The 20,409-nt window shown below is 39.6% G+C and overlaps 1 protein-coding gene across 15 annotated transcripts in view; it reads left to right on the top strand.

Annotated features, from left to right (window-relative positions):
* The window catches only part of LOC117994968 (uncharacterized), a 185,032-nt gene that overhangs the window by 146,558 nt on the left and 18,065 nt on the right, over positions 1-20,409 (top strand). Inside the window, exons 1-3 of one of the 15 annotated variants that reach the window (XM_069508250.1) lie at positions 9,963-10,025; positions 11,634-11,869; positions 12,026-12,096. The exons of 6 other annotated variants lie outside the window; for them this stretch is intronic. Coding sequence is in view for 6 of the 9 variants with exons in the window: in XM_069508236.1 (XP_069364337.1) it covers positions 17,820-18,242 (423 nt within the window). In the remaining 3 variants the exon portion in view is untranslated. Of the gene's footprint in view, positions 1-2,353; positions 2,396-9,962; positions 10,026-10,679; positions 10,951-11,633; positions 11,870-12,025; positions 12,097-13,070; positions 14,293-14,858; positions 15,066-16,387; positions 16,552-16,825; positions 20,405-20,409 lie in introns of those variants that run through there. 8 more of the 15 variants (XM_069508238.1, XM_069508237.1, XM_069508236.1 and 5 more) reach the window with 8 other exon arrangements.

Genomic DNA, 20,409 nt, shown 5'->3' on the forward strand with positions numbered 1-20,409 from the left:
TGGCGGGAAGTGGCTGGATGAGGAAGGCTGAGGACCGGGTGTGGTGGCGCTCTTTAGGGAAGGCCTATGTCCAACAGTGGACATCCACAGGCTGATGATACAATGAAACATTTACAAATGCTTTTGAATCGTCAACTAGTTTAATTTGCCACTGGTTCGGGTAGTTATAGAGAAAGAGCATGCGGAAGCCTGAAAATGACTTTTCAATGAGTGAACATCACAAATCAAAGTCTTCAATACTTTCGTTACCTAGTCATATATTTCATTGTCCTTCGGGTCACTTGGGGTCGCGACCATAGTCATTTATAGACGCGACTCGCGTCTAGACAACGTACCTACACATGTGTGCGTGCGATCATGCACACAATTATACTGCAGCTCGATTTTGTAAAACCTGCATCAATCATTATTACAATCCCAATCGTTGTGATTGGCTGATATTGTGAGATTATTGTTGCAACAATGCATTGTAGCCAATAGTGAGCGAGTCAACCAATCAGAGGTGATTGCGATCGTGACATTGTAGCTGTCATTCTACCGCAATCGTGCAGCAGTGCGACAAGTATATCTTGGCGCGTGGCGAAAATCGGAACTAACGTTGCCGCCAAGTATCCCCTTTGGTCTTGTTTGAATATTCTAAGCCTTTGTTCTCCAACAGCGTCCCCCTGACAATTTCATTCGAGTGTCAAACGATGCCTCTTCTCTCTTTTACCCCCGTCGTCGTGCGCTTGACGCAAAAAACAAGGCATTAAAACTGTAGTGTGTGTGCTAGGTATGTACTGTATGTGTGAACATTATGGCCGCTCGTTGGCAGTCTGTACGACTAGTACCTAATCAGGAATCAGTAGTTTGGGACCTGCGTACAAGGGTTGTCGCGTCGCGCGCCTGTGAAGTGTTTTTTAAACCAATCATCCATTGACTTTACACATAGGGTTGCCATATGGTATCCAAATGGAGAATCATTTTCCACTCTTCGCAGAGTAAAATCCTTGTTGCTTGTCTCAATGGTACAGAAAAGATTATCCGGGCTAGCTCTCCCAAAATTTGGTAGGTACACAAAGACGTGAACCTGAATAATATGTAGGAATGCAGTGTATCGATCATGAGCGAATTCATAGTCTGACTCGCACTTGGTTGATTTTCGGGTGGCTGTGCCCACAACCTTTTTTGAGATACGCACCTGTGAGACAGAGCTATATCTCTTACATAAATCTGTCTCGTTTTAACTCAATCTTAAGTCCGAGTGCGTTCTATAGGTGTGACTGCGTTACTCGCGTTCACGCCCAAATGATCGCGGCAGAAAGTAATGTACATTGGCCTTTAGAATGACATTAGCTTTGTAGAGCGTTGACTCTGTCACTCATACCTATATGACGTTTTGTCGGTCTCAACGACAGGGACAACGCTCTACAAATCTGCTATCTCCTCCTAAAGGTCGATGAACATTACTTTCTGCCATGTACTGTACGTCTCTGCCTTCTTTCCTCGCTACTTCCCATGCCACACGGGCAGTGTGTGGCAACGATAACAGTATCGTTTCCGCGCGCCCTTGGCGCTTGTCCTAAAACCTAAAGTCCCAAACATTTTTCCATCTGGCAACACCTATTTACACATAAGTAAATTAAATAATAGACGTTATCAATAAGTCAACATGGTAAACACCACTTGTGCCGTATCGAATTGTGCGTCATCTTCAAAAAGACACAAAGAATTGATTTATCATGCATTTCCACGTGATGAAGAAAGGTATGTTGTTTTTAGGGTTCCGTACCTCAAAAGGAAAAACGGAACCCTTATAGGATCACTTTGTTGTCTCTCTATCTGTCTGTCTGTCGGTCTGTCAAGAAACCTACAGGGTACTTCCCGTTGACCTAGAATCATGGAATTTGGTAGGTAGGTAGGCCTTATAGCAGACATTAGGGGGAAAATCTGAAATCCGTGAATTTGGGGTTACATCACACAAAAAAAAATTAAATTGTTGTCATAAACTAATAATTACTATTTTCAATTTTCGAAGTAAGATAACTATATTAAGTGGGGTATCATATGAAAGGGTGAGCGGGCAATGGGTTGATCATGATGATGATTGACTTATAATTTATCACCATTTCACAGGCGCAGTTATTGGATAGAAGCCTGTAAAAGACCTGATTTATTTAGCAAAAGCGCCCAATATATTTCAAACCTGACGATATGCAGCAAGCACTTCTTGAAAAGCATGTATGGTGCGAAGAATTTGAAAAAGAATGCAGTTCCCACGCTGTATCTGCCAACTGGTCCTGATCAGCCGCCTTTCTTCCACTCGATCTTCGACGATGTGACGCCGAAGTTAAGTCAACGCAGACGGATGGGGAATCCTGGTTCACATGCAGCTACAAGGAAAGCTGTCAGCAAGGTACCTAACACACGTACGCGACCCATAGAGCAGAAACAAAGAGGAGATGTTGTATTAAGATTTCCCTATGAAATATCGAGTGACATTTTGCGGGGTGAGGGGTTGTGGAACGCCGCCCACTTCTCAATTTTCCATCTGCGGGTTAGTAGCAAAACTACTCGCTTAGCGACCTAACATCGATATATTGATGTCACTACATAGTTCAGCTATCTCACACTAGATGTCAATAAGTGTAGAAATTACGTATAAAATTACTTACAAATGAAATGTGATACCATTCATAGCATCAGAACGTCTGTCTGAATAACTTTGACACGATAAAACACAACACTTCATCCTTTTGTTCTTAAAAACGCGAAAACACACCGATAATACGAGTCTCAATATATGTGAACCTGACGAACGCAGACAGCATACTAATTAAGGCCCCGCCCACAGTGATGACGTCAGGACCTAGTTGAAAATCACAGTGCACAGTTGCTTAGGCCAACTCCTCTTTGTTTCTGCTCTATGACGCGACCGTATGTACATCGACCTTTAGAAGGAGAGCAGATTTGTAAAGCACTCTCTCTGTCGTTGATACCGATAAAACGTCCTATAGTTATGAATAACAGACACAAAGATCTACAAAGCCGAAATGTCATTCTAAAGGCCAGAATTTTAGAAATTGTAGTTCCAAACATCAGCCAGGAATCGAACGCGGGACCTCCGACCTCATCGACCTTTAGGATGACATTTCGGCTTTGTAGAGCGTCGTCTCTGTCACTCATACTTCTTGAAAAGCATGTATCGTGCGAAGAATTTGAAAAAGAATGCTGTTCCCACGCTGTATCTGCCAACTGGTCCTGATCAGCCGCCTTTCTTCCACTCGATCTTCGATAAGATGGGCATCATACCCTTTGGTTTCTACACGGCATCGTACCGGAATCGCTAAATCGCTTGGCGGCACGGCTTTGCCGATAGGGTGGTTAGCCACGGCCGAAGCCTCCCACCACACCAGACCAGAATTTTAGAAATTATAAAGCTCCAAACCCCTGCCAGGAATCGAACGCGGGACCTCCAACCTCATCGACCTTTAGAATGTCATTTCGGCTTTGTAGAGCGTTGTCTCTGTCACTCATACCTATATATTATTATGACGTTTTGTCGGTGTCAAGGAAAGAGATAATGCTCTACAAATCCGCTATCTCCTTCTATAGGTCGATGTACATTATTTTCTGCCGCGTACTTTTGTTTTTGAGAAGGTACCTACTGGGATTAATAATAATTCTGTTTATCATAATTCGCTACGGAACCATCGGTGGGCGAGTTTGTCTCGCACTTGGCCGGTCTCGATGTACAACGCCCCTGTGTGCTCATGTCACAATCGATTGCAGTGCAACTGTGCTGCGTATTTGACGACTATTTAACAAAATATATTCCGTAGTGTGAAATAAGCTTAATGTAACATTTTACTTACAAGAAACGAAGGGAATAAGGGTTTATATAATTTGTTGTATTTTTTTAATCATCGATTAGGTATTACAGTAGGTTAAAAAGTAACCTATGTCTATCCTATGTCACTCTCAAGTAGGGTTGCCAACTTTTTTTACAAGAAATAAAGTATTTTCAGGTCTATGAAGAATATTAAACAGTATTTTAGAAAAATGAACAGTACTTTATTTATTTATTGTTTTAAATATATGACGGCTGAAGAGTCTCAGAGCCATTTTTAAAAAGAGTAACGTCAGCATTGCTGACGTCACTGTGCTCACTATCTTCATCCATTGTGAATGAAACCACAATACTTGCTTGAAATTTTACTTTTATTGCAATAATCTCGTGAGATTCGAGCAGCACGACGTCTCAAGCAATAATGCCGCTCGAGACATCGGCCGCTTGTATTTATACCAAGGCATGCGTAATCGTTCGCTTACAATAACAATTCGTCATTGCTTCCAATCGTTCACTATGTCTAAATCAACGTTATAAATTCTGAAGCTATTTTAATATTTGGTTAACAAAGTAATGTTTAACTTTTGATTTGAACAGTTTGACTATAATTAAATATTAACGCCGTCGCGCCGACAATTAATATTAACGCCATCGCGCCGACACGGCCATACTGACAGGCGGTGCGCGCTCTGCACCAGCCTGATGATTGATATTGATTCTGAAACAATTATTTTTCTTTTGAGATTGGTATCTGTGAGCATCAGATGATGCTTAGTTATGTTTAAAGTGAACCAGCACATCTTTTATGTTTCTGGTCTTTGGGTACTAAGTGAAGGATTTCACTTATTGTGGATATTTGTGGATGTGGATAAACTCGTGGATGGTCTCGTGGATAATCTCGTGGATAATCTCGTGGATAATCTCGTGGATAATCTCGTGGATAATCTCGTGGATAATCTCGTGGATAATCTCGTGGATAATCTCGTGGATAATCTCGTGGATAATCTCGTGGATGATCTCGTGGATGATCTCGTGGATAGTCTCGTGGATAATCTCGTGGATAGTCTCGTGGATAAACTCGTGGATGTCGTAGAGGGTGGGGAAGGAGTAGTGTTATGCACAGGGTTTTGAATAATAAGTTTTTAGATTATGGTAACTCACCGTTTTATTTTGTAACATTTTCCATGGTTGATTCTTGAGTGAGTTGTTCCAGCGTCTCGTCTCGAGACGTGGATGCTCCGGGGTTTGTTGTCAATACGTCTTCTGGCGCCGACACGGTTTCTTGGCTACCAGGCTGAGGGGCTCGACGAAGTTGGTCATGGGCGACCTTTCGTGGTCGTCCTCTGCCAACTACTTTCTTCACCAGATAGCGATCATTTTCTAGTATTCTACAAACTTCATATGGTTCACTGAATTTGAGGTCTAATGAAGTTTGATTACGTGGGTTGTTCTTAATCAGAACATAATCTCCTCTTTGGAAGGGGTGTATTTTGGCTTTGCGTAGGTTGAAGCGTTGTCTGTCAGTTTCAGCTGATTGAGACATTTTCTGATGTACATATTGAGTTAGTGCTTCAATGTTGATGGTTTGACTGTCAATGTCTACTAAATTCAGCAGCTCAGGTGGAACACAATGTCTTCGCTGAGTGATGAGAGTTAGTGGCGCAACCCCAGTGACACGATGAGCGGTACAATTCATTGCTAATTGGAGTTCTTCGAGTGTTGTGTGCCATTCCTCGGTTTCGTAGTTTTTTATCATTGTTAGTGCATTTTTTAGTGTTGCCACGACTCTTTCAACTTGGCCATTTGCTCGGCTAACTCCTGGCGCTATAGCATGAATTTGAATTCCGAGGTTGTCACAATAATTTTTGAACTCGCCCAAGAATTCTCTTCCTCCATCAACGATGATTTGAATAGGCGTTCCAAATAAGTACACACCCCGCTTTAGGGCAGCAAGCGTACTATGTGGATTTTTATTTGTTGCATAGTAGAACAGTACGTACTTCGTGAAAGCATCGACTGTCACGATTACGTACTGTTGATCATTTGGAGTTCCCAGCTTGCCTGTGATGTCCATGTGAATAACTTGGAATGCAGCTGACGGCTTCTGGATTGGGTGTAATTGTGCCTGAACAGAACCCGACGTTCCTTTGGAAGTCCTGCATATTACACAGTTTTCGACAAATGTTCGAACCAAAGTACTCATCTTTTCAAACCAGTAAGTTTCTTTGATCTTGTGTAGTGTCTTTTCCCAGCCGCAATGCTTGAGTGCAGTGTGAAAAGAGTTAATAATGCTCCATTGGAACGACTTTGGTACTACTATGCAATGGTGTTGTCCAAAGACTGGGTCTTGAACTGTTCTCTTTAGAACGTCTTCTTCTAACACATAACCCTCTACTGGGTTGTTGTCTCTTAAGGTATCCATTAGCCGTCTCAATTCTTCATCTCGGCGTTGTTCGACTTTGAGCCAATTTAGGTCTCTAGTCATCACATTGACCGTGAGTTCACCTGGGTTTCTGCTAAAGAAATCGGCGTGTTGGAGTCGCTCGCCTTTTCGGTATTCTACCTCAAACTCATAATTTTGTAGGAACGCCCACCAGCGATGAACTCTGGGTAAGAGGTCCTTTTTATGCTTGGATGCTTTTAATGCATTGCAGTCTGTTATTACAGTAAACTTACGCCCGTAGAGGTACTGGCGAAAATGTTTGATGGCGCGGACCACTGCCAAGGTTTCTAACTCGTATGAGTGATAACGACTTTCGGCGTCAGTGGTTCTCATACTCATAAATGCAACTGCGTGTTGACGTCCTTCAATTACTTGAACGAGTACTGCACCAAATCCGAGACTGCTTGCGTCTGTGTACAGTTGTATGGGTGCTTCTTCTTGGAACAAAGTTAGTACTGGAGCTGAAGTCAGACATTGTATTATTTTGTTCCGTGCTTCTTCATGTCGGTGGTTCCATTCCCACTTTGCACCTTGTTTCGTCAATTCATATAGGGGTAACATGATACGGGAAAAGTCAGGAATGTATTTCCGGAAATAGCCTGCCAAGCCATTGAATTGTCTTACTTGCTTAGCAGTCTTAGGCACAGGGGCTTTTACGAGAGCTTCTACTTTCTTTGGACTTGGTTGGACATGCCCGTCTGAAACTACATGACCCAGATATTCAATAGAGCGTTTAAAAAAACTGCACTTGGCGGCATTAATTGAAAAGCCAGCTTCCTGCAGAGCCCTTAGGATCCGCTCTATGTGAGATAGTCCTTCAGAGAAATCTGCACATTTGCTCAGAACATCATCGACATATACCTGTGCAGCAGTTCCCAGCAATGGTTGGAGAGCTCTGTTAATGCATCGCTGGTAGACAGAGCTAGCATTGCTCAGACCAAATGGCATGGTGTTGTATTCATATAATCCGTCAGGTGTAACGAAAGCAGTTTTCTCTATTGAATTTTCTGATATTGGTATTTGGTGGAAGCCAGCAGCCATGTCCAAACTTGTGTAGAAACGACCATTCACCAGTTGATCAATCTGATCGGAGATCAGTGGTAGTGGATAATGGTCTCGTAGAGTATTGGCATTGAGTTCTCGAAAGTCTACACATAGACGATCATCGCCATTCTTCTTTTTGACCAATATGATGGGGCTTGAGAATGGTGATTTACTTTCTCGTATGATTTTGTGTTCCAGTAATTCCTTTATAATGTTTCGGACCTTTTCTCTTTCTACTGGGCTAAGACGATAAGGTCTTCGTTCCACATATTTTTCAGGGTTCTTCAGTCGAATTTCTAATTCACCAGTGTTAACTCTGGTCTTAGGATAGCCATGGATGAACAGATGTTCGTATTTGTTTAGAAGTATTCGTAATTGTGCGATTTCATCATCATTGGTTAGATCGCAGTCCAGCGTGTTAAAGATAAAATTATTCGTGCTCACATGGTTTATACTTTGTTGGTGTACCAGCTTCGTTCCGTTAGACGTGATAATCATGTTCAGGTTCGTGTTGTGTATCAAATTCATGCCCACTAGGACATCCGTAGACATCTCATAATCAGGTAGTATGTAGAACTGTAATTCAACACTTATATTGTCTATGACACAAACAGTCAGAAGCTTCGTTAGTGATAAGACAGGAAACTGACCAATGCCTTTCAAGAAATTGACCGTTTGTCTTCTCTGTCCAGGTAGTTTAGCAGCAACTGATTCTCGAATAATTGAGCATTCTGCTCCACTGTCAAAAACAGCTTGTATGGTGTTAGCACCTATTTGAACGGTTATGGGTGCTAAATTCGTTCCTGCAACGCAATTTACGTTCGAAACCAGTGAACGTTCTCGTTTGTAGCACACCTCGTATGTATGACCTGGTTTCTTGCAGTACGTACACATGGTCATAGTTGCTGGCTTGGAACTCTTCTCGCCTACTTCTGGCTTAGTTTCTTGTGGTTTGTATCTGCAATCGCTTGTCGCATGGTTCGTCCTCTTGCATATGCGACAAGCTGACATCGATGGATTGCCATCTGAAACACGTGGACGTTTGCTAGGTGGTCCTTGATGTAAATTCGCCTGTGGACGCTTCTTCCGTATGGAGGATGCGATCGAGATGAGTTCAGGTACTGTAGTTGCCCTTGCATTTAATAATTCAATTCGTAGACGTTCATCATTGACGCATCCAATTACGGCTTCAACCGCATGTTCATTATCTAACTTGTCCTTGGTGACTCTTTTCCACAGGACCCAGGCACGAGATAAAAACTCGGCAATGTCTTTTGATGAGTCATAGACATGGTCCCTGAATCGGAGGATGTCTCGGGAATATCTGTTTTCTGGTTCGAACGTGGTGATAAGATTCTTGCGCAATTCATCCCATGTGGAGGTGGTCACCATCCAGTCATCAACCCACATTTTAGCTCGTCCTTTCAGCAGGCTACATGCCCGCATTCGGATGTCAAAGTCACTGATTTTATATGCCTCGACCGCTTTGTCTATATGCTGACACCATTCACGTACACCAACACTGGTGTCAGGATCAAATGATGGTAGGTAGATGTCCTTGAGTCTGACCTTTGATTCAGCAGGTGGGGCACACATACGTTCCGACATTGTTTGCATCATCTGCATCATTTGCATGAAAAACTGAGGTGGAACTCCACCCATAGACTGACAGGATACTTCGTTTCGAGGTTCGACGTCAAGGCGGTTTTGCTGCGGCATATCTGATGATCGACCTGGTGGAACAGCGGTCGATCCCACTTCTGATGACGGCTGAAGAGTCTCAGAGCCATTTTTAAAAAGAGTAACGTCAGCATTGCTGACGTCACTGTGCTCACTATCTTCATCCATTGTGAATGAAACCACAATACTTGCTTGAAATTTTACTTTTATTGCAATAATCTCGTGAGATTCGAGCAGCACGACGTCTCAAGCAATAATGCCGCTCGAGACATCGGCCGCTTGTATTTATACCAAGGCATGCGTAATCGTTCGCTTACAATAACAATTCGTCATTGCTTCCAATCGTTCACTATGTCTAAATCAACGTTATAAATTCTGAAGCTATTTTAATATTTGGTTAACAAAGTAATGTTTAACTTTTGATTTGAACAGTTTGACTATAATTAAATATTAACGCCGTCGCGCCGACAATTAATATTAACGCCATCGCGCCGACATATATATTTTTTTTATTATAGAGCTTCTCGCACAACTTACTAATTTACAATCTTTTTTAAAAACTTCATAGGTAGGTAGTAGGTACATGAAATTAAAATAAATGAGGAGCTCATTTTTTATTGAATTGACAACGCTCTCTTGGCACTTGAATGACATTAACAGGGGGGCGCTGTTGGACAACAAAGGCATAGGATTATTCAAACAAGAACAAAGGGGACACTTGACGGCAACGTTAGTTCCGATTTTCGCCACGCATCAAGGTAGCCTTGTCGCACTGTAGGTAGTTACTAACATCGAAATGACGTCAGCCGAAATAAAAATATACCATCAGCACGAAACTCCAGTCTAGTGCTGACGTCACTTAAATGGCGTCCACGCGCATTAGCAATTTGCGGGACTTATACACGACGTCATTTTACTATGGTGGCACGTTTCGCAGAGGAACTCGGACGAAGGATCAAGGTGGACTTGTCAGACGCGTATACCCGAAAGGGACAAAACAACAAAAGAAATCACACTTACGTATGAAAGGTTAGTTTTCATAATTATTGCGATCGCTACAACTGTTACAACCGATCGATCACACAGCAATGCACCATAAATGGCTTCTACACACCTTCAATACTAAATTTAAAACGGAAAACTAAATAAAAACTCGTAATATTCGCAATAAATTACTATCATAGAGGTTTGTTGGGTACAGATGGCAACTGTGCCCAACAAAAAAAGCTAAACTATGACAAACAAAAAAAGATGTGTTTTTGTCTTTATCACTCTTCACAGCTTTTCTATACATCTAGCTTGCTCTAACAAGGTATTATTATTTTGATGCCAAGGGGGCTGTGCGAATTTGCGGGACGTCCCATCCCCGATTGTCATCTCGACCTGTCGCGTACTTTAAGTACCCACCTAGTCCTGAGAAACTTGAACAAATGGTCTTCGTATGGAATACCTAACTTTGTTTAGCCAACCTTCAGAACGTGAAGTCATTTTACCAACATAATTTCACAAAACCAAACAAATATGTCTGCCTTGCCTTGGCCGTATTTCTTTGTTCCGTCATAATATTATTGTATTGTGTAGTTTGTTTGTTTGCATAAAAAACAAAATCAATCAAATCAATTTTATTGTATGTCTACTGATTATTGTTATGTCGAGTTGAGCCACTGCTCCTCCGTTTCATAATCATCATCATATTATATTTTACGAGATAATTGACTCATTTAGTGGCATATTAGCGAGATATTTGATTTTATTAGTGATTGTGAACCTTTATTATTTATCGAGGTATTTGACTTTATTAGTGTTATGTGAATTGTTGCTGAATTGTTATATAAATATATCCTGTAAAAAATACCATGAGTAAAGGTCACAGAACATGTGAGGCTTGCGGTATCAGGGAAAGACACGATAAAAATTCCTTGCTTTTTTCATCGTTTCCATTGGAGCCAATTCGGTGAGTGCATACTGCTGATAAAGGTATTATGTATCACATGTTATTAGTATTTTAGTCGGTCCTCGGCACTGACCAGTCCAGACGATCATTTGAATATCTTCACTCGATATTCGTGGTAGTGATTATATACTCTTTGATTCGTGGAGGGTCTCCCTAATCATCTCCTTTTTAGTCGCTAATCAGTAATCAGCCCCCCAATTGTGTAAGAATAACCATTTCATGGCTATCGCAATCGTAAAGAAATTCTGCCCTATGATTGGTTGATTCGCTGTTTACATATTTTCACAGCCAATCAAAGGGCAGAATTCTTGACGATTGCGATAGCCATGAAATGGTTATTCTTACACAATTGGGGGGCTGTACCCTTATTATAAATGCGAAAGTGTGTTTGTTTGTTGGTTTGTCCTTCAATCACGTCACAATATAGCAACTGATCGACGTGATTTTTCGCATGGGTATAGTTAAAAACCTGGCGTTTTATCCCGAAAAATCGAAGAGTTCCCACGGGATTTTTAAAAACCTAATTTCACGCGGACGAAGTCGCGGGCATCAGCTAGTGTCTAATATTCTTTTTTTAAAATCTCTATACAGATAGCACCTTAGGTAATCATAACTTCTAAGCAGAAAGGACCCAGTTTCATGTATTGCATTGCATATAAAGTTCTATAATTTTTATTTTGCAGCTGTCGAGTGTGGCTAAAATTAGTGGGTAAAGAGGATCTAGTGTATCTACCAATAGAGAAACTAAATAAGACGCGAAATGTGTGTGCAAACCATTTTGAAAAAAAATACTTCAACAAAAAAGGAAATAGGCTTAAAAGAAATGCAATCCCCACTTTAAATTTAATAGCAGCACCTCTAGCTGAAAGTCAGTTGGGAGAATTTCCACTACATCTATATCAGCCTACAGACCCTAAAGGTAAGAACAGGCCAAGAGTCAAAATATAAACCATTAACTATAGTTAACAAGCCATAGTTATGTAGGTAACACATAACTTTATGGCAATGATAATAAAATTAAATAAAGTAAAAATAAAATAGGTTTGTATTAACATGTTATATTATGATTTTTTAGATGTTTTGCCAGAAGCAGAGCCATCCAGAAACCATCAAAGTAGAAGCATCCTTGGGGGCTGTCTCAAAGTGGTCTGTATTTTATAATTCACTAGATGATGCCCGCGACTTCGTCCAAATGGATTTAGGTTTATAAAAATCCCGTGGGAACTCTTTAATTTTCCGGGATAAAAAGTAAGCCTATGTCCTTCCCCGGGATATAAGCTAACTTTGTACCAAATTTCATCGAAATTGGTTAAACAGTTGGGCCGTGAAATGCTAGCAGACAGACAGACAGGCACACTTTCGTATTTATTATATTAGTATGGATCATCAATGCATTGAGATTTATACATTTTTGTTAAGACTAAAAAAATGAACATATTTTGTCTGTTTTAACTTCCTAAAATATATAAATACCTACAAGAAAATATATAAATACCTACTTGGCATAAGGACAAATAATTTTTTTTATTTTACCCGCATTTTCACAACAGCTTCAAACGGTAGGTATTTAAACCACATAAAAAACCGCCCAAGTGCGAGTCAGGCTTGCACAACGAGGGTTCCGTACTGCTAACTACGCGATTTTGCGCGATAATTCAACAACTATGATGCATAAAAATAAATAAAAATCTGATTTAGAATGTACAGGTACCCTTTCATATGATACCCCACTTGATATCGAAATCTTACTTCGAATCTTACTTCGAAAATTGAAAATACTAATTATTAGTTCATGACATGACCACAATTTAATATTTTTTTGTGTGATGTACTAATTACAAATTCACGGTTTCCAAATTTTTCCCCAAATGTCAGCTATAAGACTTACCTACCTGCCAAATTTCATAATTCTAGGTTAACGGGAAGTACCGTGTAGGTTTCTTGACAAACCGACATCGACAGCCAGACAACAAAGTGATCCTATAAGGGTTCCCTAATTATTATTATATCGATAAAATCTAAAACAACGATAAACTGTCAATACGCTGCACATCCCTACTCTTTAGTGTTTTATAAGTTGGTAGCACTGGTTTTTAAGCGATTGGCTAAAAAAGGTTAAGAATGGGGATGCTGACTGTCATTTTATCACAGATGGCGCGTCGTCGCCATGGCCATTGAAAACTGTCATTTTCATACATTTTATAACCTTTCACAAAGTAATTTTTAATTTTTCCGAAATATGCCTCTTTGTGCTGTGCCAGGATGTACTATCTCCGGTGTCCATTTATTTCCAAAAGACCCAAAGTTAAAAAAACAGTGGGAGAAGGCTAGGTATACGTCGCAAAAATTTCGTAGCGACTTTACCATAGGGGTGCAACTCCAGAACATTAAAAAATCGCAAATTGAAATTCGCTTGTGGTGCCATCTAAGCGCGAGTACGGCTAAACAAATAGATAACAGTTAATAAAAGACGTAAATAGATGGCGGGCACATTGTTGTAATTTTAAATTACAAACATTTGGACAGCCACAGTCACCGTCAGTGGTGCCAGATTAGGCGAATTACCGCCATTTAGGCTACCTCGGCGGGCCAATCGGCGCCCAAAAATCCCGATTGGCTACCAGTAACCATTTAGGCTACCAGTAGGGCGATTGTCTAAAACCGGTATCAATCATTATTACAATCTCAATTGTTCTGATTGGCTGAATTTGTGCAATCCTTGTTGCAACAATGCATTGTAGCCAATAGTGAGCGAGCATTAACCAATCAGAGATGATTGTGATCGTAACATTGTAGCTGTCAAACAACCGCGGTAGGGCCCCTGGAAGATAGAAACGGGCGATTTTAGGCTACTCAGCAGGCAAAATCCTAAAACAAATTCCTAAAGGCCGGCAACGCATCGGCGGCTCCTCTGGTGCTGCAAATGTTCATGGGCGGCGGTAATCACTTAACATCAGGTGACCCGCCTGCTCGCTTGCTCGCTATATCTATTAAAAAAAAAAAAAAACGGGCGAATTCAATTGGTAAATATCTGGCAACCCTGGTCACCGTTGAAGTTTAAAACTTTTCATGTTTTCGTGTATTGTTGTTTGTGCGGTTCTAAATATTTCTATTTCTGATAAATTTATCTGACCCTGCTTTGTTTACTGGACTCTGTGTTTCCTTTAACCACCTCGATAACTACCTAAGGATTGATTTACGGACTCGATTCATGCCTGAACGATTGACCACGGCTACGGATTACGGACTTGTTTTTGCTTTGTGAAAAGATTTTCTGTCGATAGATTTGTGCAGGGAAAATGCCACGGAGATCTCGATGTGTGTTCGGATGTGAGCAATTCGGTAAGTTTAAAATCAGCTCACTTGTAATCTAACACAAATCTCTTAAACGAGTCAAACTCTATGCTCCATTAGTACATTAGGTATTTTATCATGATACTAAATAATTCCTGCGATTTCGTCCACGTGGATATCATCCAAAAAACCATTTTAGAAATCCCGTGAGAAGTCCAATTTTCCGTGATAAAAGTAGCCTACAACCGTCTCCGATGCAAGCTATCTCTTCACCAAATAGATGATGCCCGCCACTTTGTCTACGTTGGTTTAGCGTTTTAAAGAATCCCATGGGAACTGTTTGATTTTCCGAGGCAAAAGTAGCCTATGTCCTTAGGATGCAAGCTTTCTCTGTACTAACTTTTATCATAAACGATTACACAAGTTGACTGTGAAAAGCTAGCAGACAGACAGGCTGACGCTTTTGCATTTATAACATTAGATATTATTTTGAACTTTAATAACTATGTTGTTTTATATTTTATTAACTAAATAAGTACAATAGGTAGTATTGCATATGTGGTATATACTATATGGTACTTAGTATTGCATATTTTATGTTACTACTTTTTCAGATGTTTTGCATCGCTTTCCAAAACCAGGCCACTGCTCTTTGATACGATTTCAACAATGGAAAGAGATAGTAGGACAACATTTAGAAAGCAAGACTGATGATGAAATATATACGAATTATCGAATTTGCAATCACCACTTTGAAGATCGTTTTTTATACCATCACAGTAAAAGACTAGCAAAGACAGCATTTCCTTCTCTTAACCTTGGTGAGTTTTATTTATTAGTTATTACAGTAGAGAGGATTTTGAGAAATTCCATTGATTGACATGTCAATAATAGGTTATCATACACCTAAAGACAAATAATCTATACACTCTAATGAAATCAGTAGTTAAATTGAAGACTTCGTTAGATTGGATAAAATAAGGGTAATCATGAGCTTCTGTCAACTATTGCACATTCGAAAGTCATCTTCTGCATCAATATCTAACAGAAACTTTAAATATCCATTTGGCAGTCTTTACTAAATTGTTTTCTTTAGTAAATTATGTCGTATCTTTTTAACAAATGTGGGGGAATATATTATTATTTTCTACAGAAAAACTACTGTCCCTCAGATCTTTGCCTAATCTAAGATAATCTGCTTTGCTCTGCTTTTTTATAACTTTGTTGTTAATTGTAGATTGATCACAGACTCATCTAGTAGATTGGTTATATTGATTATTTGATTTATTATAATTTATGTTTATTATTTTTGTTTATTGTTTGGGAATTTTATTTAACATAATTTATGTTATTTATCTTTGGCTCATATAATAATTATTTTATTGTTTTATGACTACACAAATTTTTATTGTTTTATGACTAAATTTGAAAATTATGAAAAGTAAACAACCAAAAATGTTAGATTTGTATATTAACTATTTCACAATCTTGTGGGTCTTGAATTTGGGTATGTATTTTATGTATCTACCTAGTTACCAATTTATGATAATAATTATTTACAAAACCTTAAACCTTTTATTTCTAAAATGTAGTAACAATTAATTTAGCTTATAGAGTCTTGTAAAATATATTTTTAAACATGTTTTAAACAAACGTTAATGGAATTATTAATTTTTGTTTCCAACGTGTTCAAAAGATATAAAATATGCTAGTAAAGTACATTTAAATACGCACGCCTAGCGCGCTATTAGTGCCCTCTAGATGTGAGCACACGCGTATCTTGGAAAAAGACATCTGGAGTCGCACATCTATCTCTGGTAATATAGTAGATAAAATCTATGCACCACACTCACGCTCGCGTTCTGAACAAGAGTTTACCCGGTTGGTCATTAGTGTCACAGATCGCAGTTATCATATTTTGTACCAGTGATGTTCACGGAACTATGAATATTTATTGTGTTTGAAACCTGATTTCCAACACATTATTTGGTTTGAATTTTTCCCTAGTTTCCTTTAATAAATAAACAAACCTATGGGCTGTGGCTAAAGAGCTCTTATTTATACCAATGTAGGTACCTAATACTAGTTTAGACAAATAATTAAATAATATTGCTGACTTGTCCAATTTATTTTTATTTTTCAGGATATCCTCAAATATGCAGGCATTTAAAAAAGGGGACCATACCATGCATACTCTCTTGGTCTACCCCTGTGTCAGCAACACCTACGTCAAGAGCCCGTCGACATTTGGAAAGAAGCAGACGCCAAATTGGTTCCTGTCAACCAACTGTGGATCAAAGTATTCCAGTACTGAAATAATTTTATTTACCTCCTTTGAAATCAGATTTACTCTATTTCTTCTTATAAAAGTTGACAACCCTATTTGTAGAGTAATTTAAAATTCTTTGTGACTAAAGGTGGTTTAGATGTGTGATTATTACAATATTATTTCTTGTCTCTCTCTATTGTTGTGTTTATGCACACATCTATAGATATAATAATATATATATATATAATAATATATATATATATATATATATCTATTACAAGATAGAAGAATAATTAAAGGAAGTCGGGGGAGACTTGCCCAGGCGGGGCGGGGGAACTTTAAAAACTCAACTTAAATTTCGCGCTGATGAAACGTCAAAACGGTCATTGATCGCGGCCGAGACCAATAAAAAGCGTGCCGCCATTTTGCACGATCGATGTGCGATGGCTGGTTTGTTTAGTTGTCAAGTTGTTAAACGTGATTTTGTGACTGCGGAGTAAACTTAAATTATTAATCTTAACAGCTTTGAAATTACGATTGTGTTTATTGAGGTACGTATTGTATATATTATTACTATTGTGTTGCCTGATTATTATAGTTTGACGTGTGCTAAGTATTATATGGCTATGATTCAATGATTTTTCTGTGACGAAAGTCCTATAGTTAGTGCGGGAGACTTGCACCATGAGTCATGACGCATGCGGGAGACTTGCTCAGTGGTCATGTCTCCCTTTGTGGTGTTAATAATATGAGGTATAAGTCCCGCAAATTGCTAGTGCGCGTGGCCGGCATTTTAGTGACGTCAGTACTAGACTGAAGTTTCGAGCTGATGGTATATTATTATTTCGGCTGACGTCAAAATAGCAATTTGCGGGACTTATAATATCTAGACGAATCACCCCGCTCTGCTCGCATTTGACTTGTTGATTTTTAGGGTTCCGTACCTTAAAAGGAAAAACGGAACCCTTATGGGATCACTTTGTTGTCTGTCTGTCTGTCGGTCTGTCAAGAAACCTACACGGTACTTCCCATTGACCTAGAATCATGGGCAGGTAGGTAGGTGTTATAGCAGACATTAGGGGAAAAATCTAAAAAATGAGATAACTATATCAAGTGGGGTATCATATGAAAGGGCTTCACTTGTGCATTCTAAAACAGATTTTTATTTATTTTTATGCATCATAGTTTTTGGTTTATCGTGCAAAATGTCGAACAAATACGACTGTAGTACGGAACCCTCATTGCGCGAACCTGACTCGCACTATGCTATTTTATTTTTAATCTTATTGTCTTTCACTGCAGGAAAATGCCATTTCAATATAAGCCCTCTGAGAAAACGCTTAAAAGAAAAAAAAATACTAAGACCGAGCTAGAGAACGCTATACATGAAATAAAGGGTGGTGCATCTATAAGACAAGCATCCATAAAGTATGGAATCGATAGACGTACGCTGAGACGTTACGTGTTGAACGAACAAAAACTACATAAATTTGAAGAAAAAAACAGTCAGTATAAACAGGCACAAATATTCACCGTATCCGAAGAAAAACACCTCGTCAAATATTTACTTTCGTTCAGTAAAATGCATTGTGGGCTGAATAGGAAGAGAGCGTTGCAATTGGCTTATCAATTCGCGAACGCGAAGATGAAAAGGTACCCGGCTAGCTGGGCGACTAACAATGCAGCGGGGAAAGATTGGGTCCGTGGTTTCCTCTTCAGAAATCCTGAAGTGAGTCCCGTAGCCACAACTTATCTCGTGCCATGAGTTTTAATAAAAAAAACCGGCCAAGTGCGAGTCAGGCTCGCGCAACAAGGTTTTGTACTACAGTCGTATTTTTTCGACATTTTGCCCGATTATTCAAAAACTATAATGCATAAAAATAAATAAAAATCTGTTTTAGAATGCACAGGTGAAGCCCTTTCATATGATACCCCACTTGGTATAGTAAGTAGTATCCCTATTAATCTGTGGTCGCGACTGTGCCGCAGTGACGAACGGACGGTGTTTTGTTTTTGTAATAACCGCGCGATTTTTTCACTAAAAAGTTCAAGTACATATTTAATATGACAAGTACATATTTAAACACAAAGTAAGCAAAAAACTTGTAACTGCCTTCTGCAATACAGGGTTTTCCTGGTGCAGAGGGTAGGAAACTCGTTTCTTGTGTCTAAATTCTAAATTCAAAATAAATTATTCTTATTCTTCTTAAAAAAAATGTAATTAAAATGCCGGAGGCGGGCAGCCCTATCGCATGTTTACGTACGGCACTGCTGTAGGTATTTATTTCAAAGATACGGCCGAGTTATACCGTGGCCTCAGCCTACAGTCACTTGTTATATGTAGGTATACAGTTCCCACGTTAGATCTCCGTTAGAAGAGCGGCAACATCGCATGCCTGGTAATGGCCGACCGCCGACCCCTCGTCGCGTCGTCGGCCGCGCATTGCTCTGAGAGCTGTTATTTACTAGAGCAGACATTTGCTACTCTAAATTAGATAGTTAGTCCATATTAATTAACAGGCCTATCACTCGCTCAGTAACAAATCTATAATATAAAAATGAATCACTAATGCCCGGTTTCTGAGGTACTTTTCACGGCTGTTTATCTATTCAATAGCGCTTTTGGTCCGATAACTCGAGCCAGTGCGTTTCTGAACAACGCAATGCAAGATAAACTCCGTCTTTAACTTAACTGGCCAATGTGCCGTTTGTTAAAGACGGAAAGGCCGTTTGTCGATTTCATAAAGTTATTTGACGTTTCACCTGTCAGTTTAAAAGGAAAAGGTGACTGACTGACTGACTGACTGATTGACTCATGACTGACTGATCTATCAACGCACAGCTCAAACTACTCGACGGATCGGGCTGAAATTTTACATGCAGATAGCTATTATGACGTCGACATCCGCTAAGAAAGGATTCTTGACAATTGCACCCCTAAGGGTGTAAAAAAGGGGTTCGAAATTGTGTTGTCCACGCGGACGAAGTCGCGAGCATATGCTAGTCTACATACAAACGGCTCGCTACGGGTCACACTGCATAGTAGACATGTGTCCGCTATAGCATAACGTAACTGAAAACGGTTGCCGTGCCTATAGCGTACCGTATCGGTATTGTTAGCAACTACGGTAGCTAGCAACGGTTATCAGTTATCTATGACAATGCATTATTTGGTTTTTTGGTAACTTGAAACGCAAAATAATTATGCTTTCTCTTGCTTTCTAAATGTTTTCACACACTCAATGTCTAGAAGGAGCTAATATTGGCTACCGGCTTAGTAACGACTTGAAACTTTAGCTATACAGACGGTATCGATACGGCAGCTATCATAGTTACTACAAACGAAAACGGTGTGCATATTAAATTAGTTGAAACACAGGAATCAGAGGATACTGATATTCGGCAACGGTTATCAATATCGGTATTGAAACTGAATAACGGTTGGATAACCGTTGCCAGAAATAGCCGATAACACTCATCTCTACTGCATAGTACACACATTAGCACAGGTGTGCGTGAACCTTATCTACTCGTGTGCGTGAACTCTCACAAGTTGCTTCGACTGGATGACGAACTAGTTTGCGCCGCCCCGCGCCGGCTCAGTGTGGTATGAGGGCAAACTAAAGGGCTGTGTGTCATGTGCATTGCAGTAAATTGACGTTCAATAAAGAGTTTTCGAGCGATTTTATATAGACTAATTAAGTTATCTTACGATTAGAGATTGTGTACAATATATTGATGTAACTAAACTATTGTTCGAAAAAAAAAGATTTGAATACCTACATAAATAAACTGCAGTGTAAAAATGCCCAACCATTGTACAGTGTGTTTCAATAGTTCTAGAAAACGTAAGGATTGTGCGTTTTTTGTGTACCCAAGAGACAAAGCGAAGTAAG

This window comes from Maniola hyperantus, chromosome 28 (assembly GCF_902806685.2).
Source record: "Maniola hyperantus chromosome 28, iAphHyp1.2, whole genome shotgun sequence".
In the NCBI taxonomy this organism is placed as follows: Eukaryota; Metazoa; Arthropoda; class Insecta; order Lepidoptera; family Nymphalidae; genus Maniola; species Maniola hyperantus.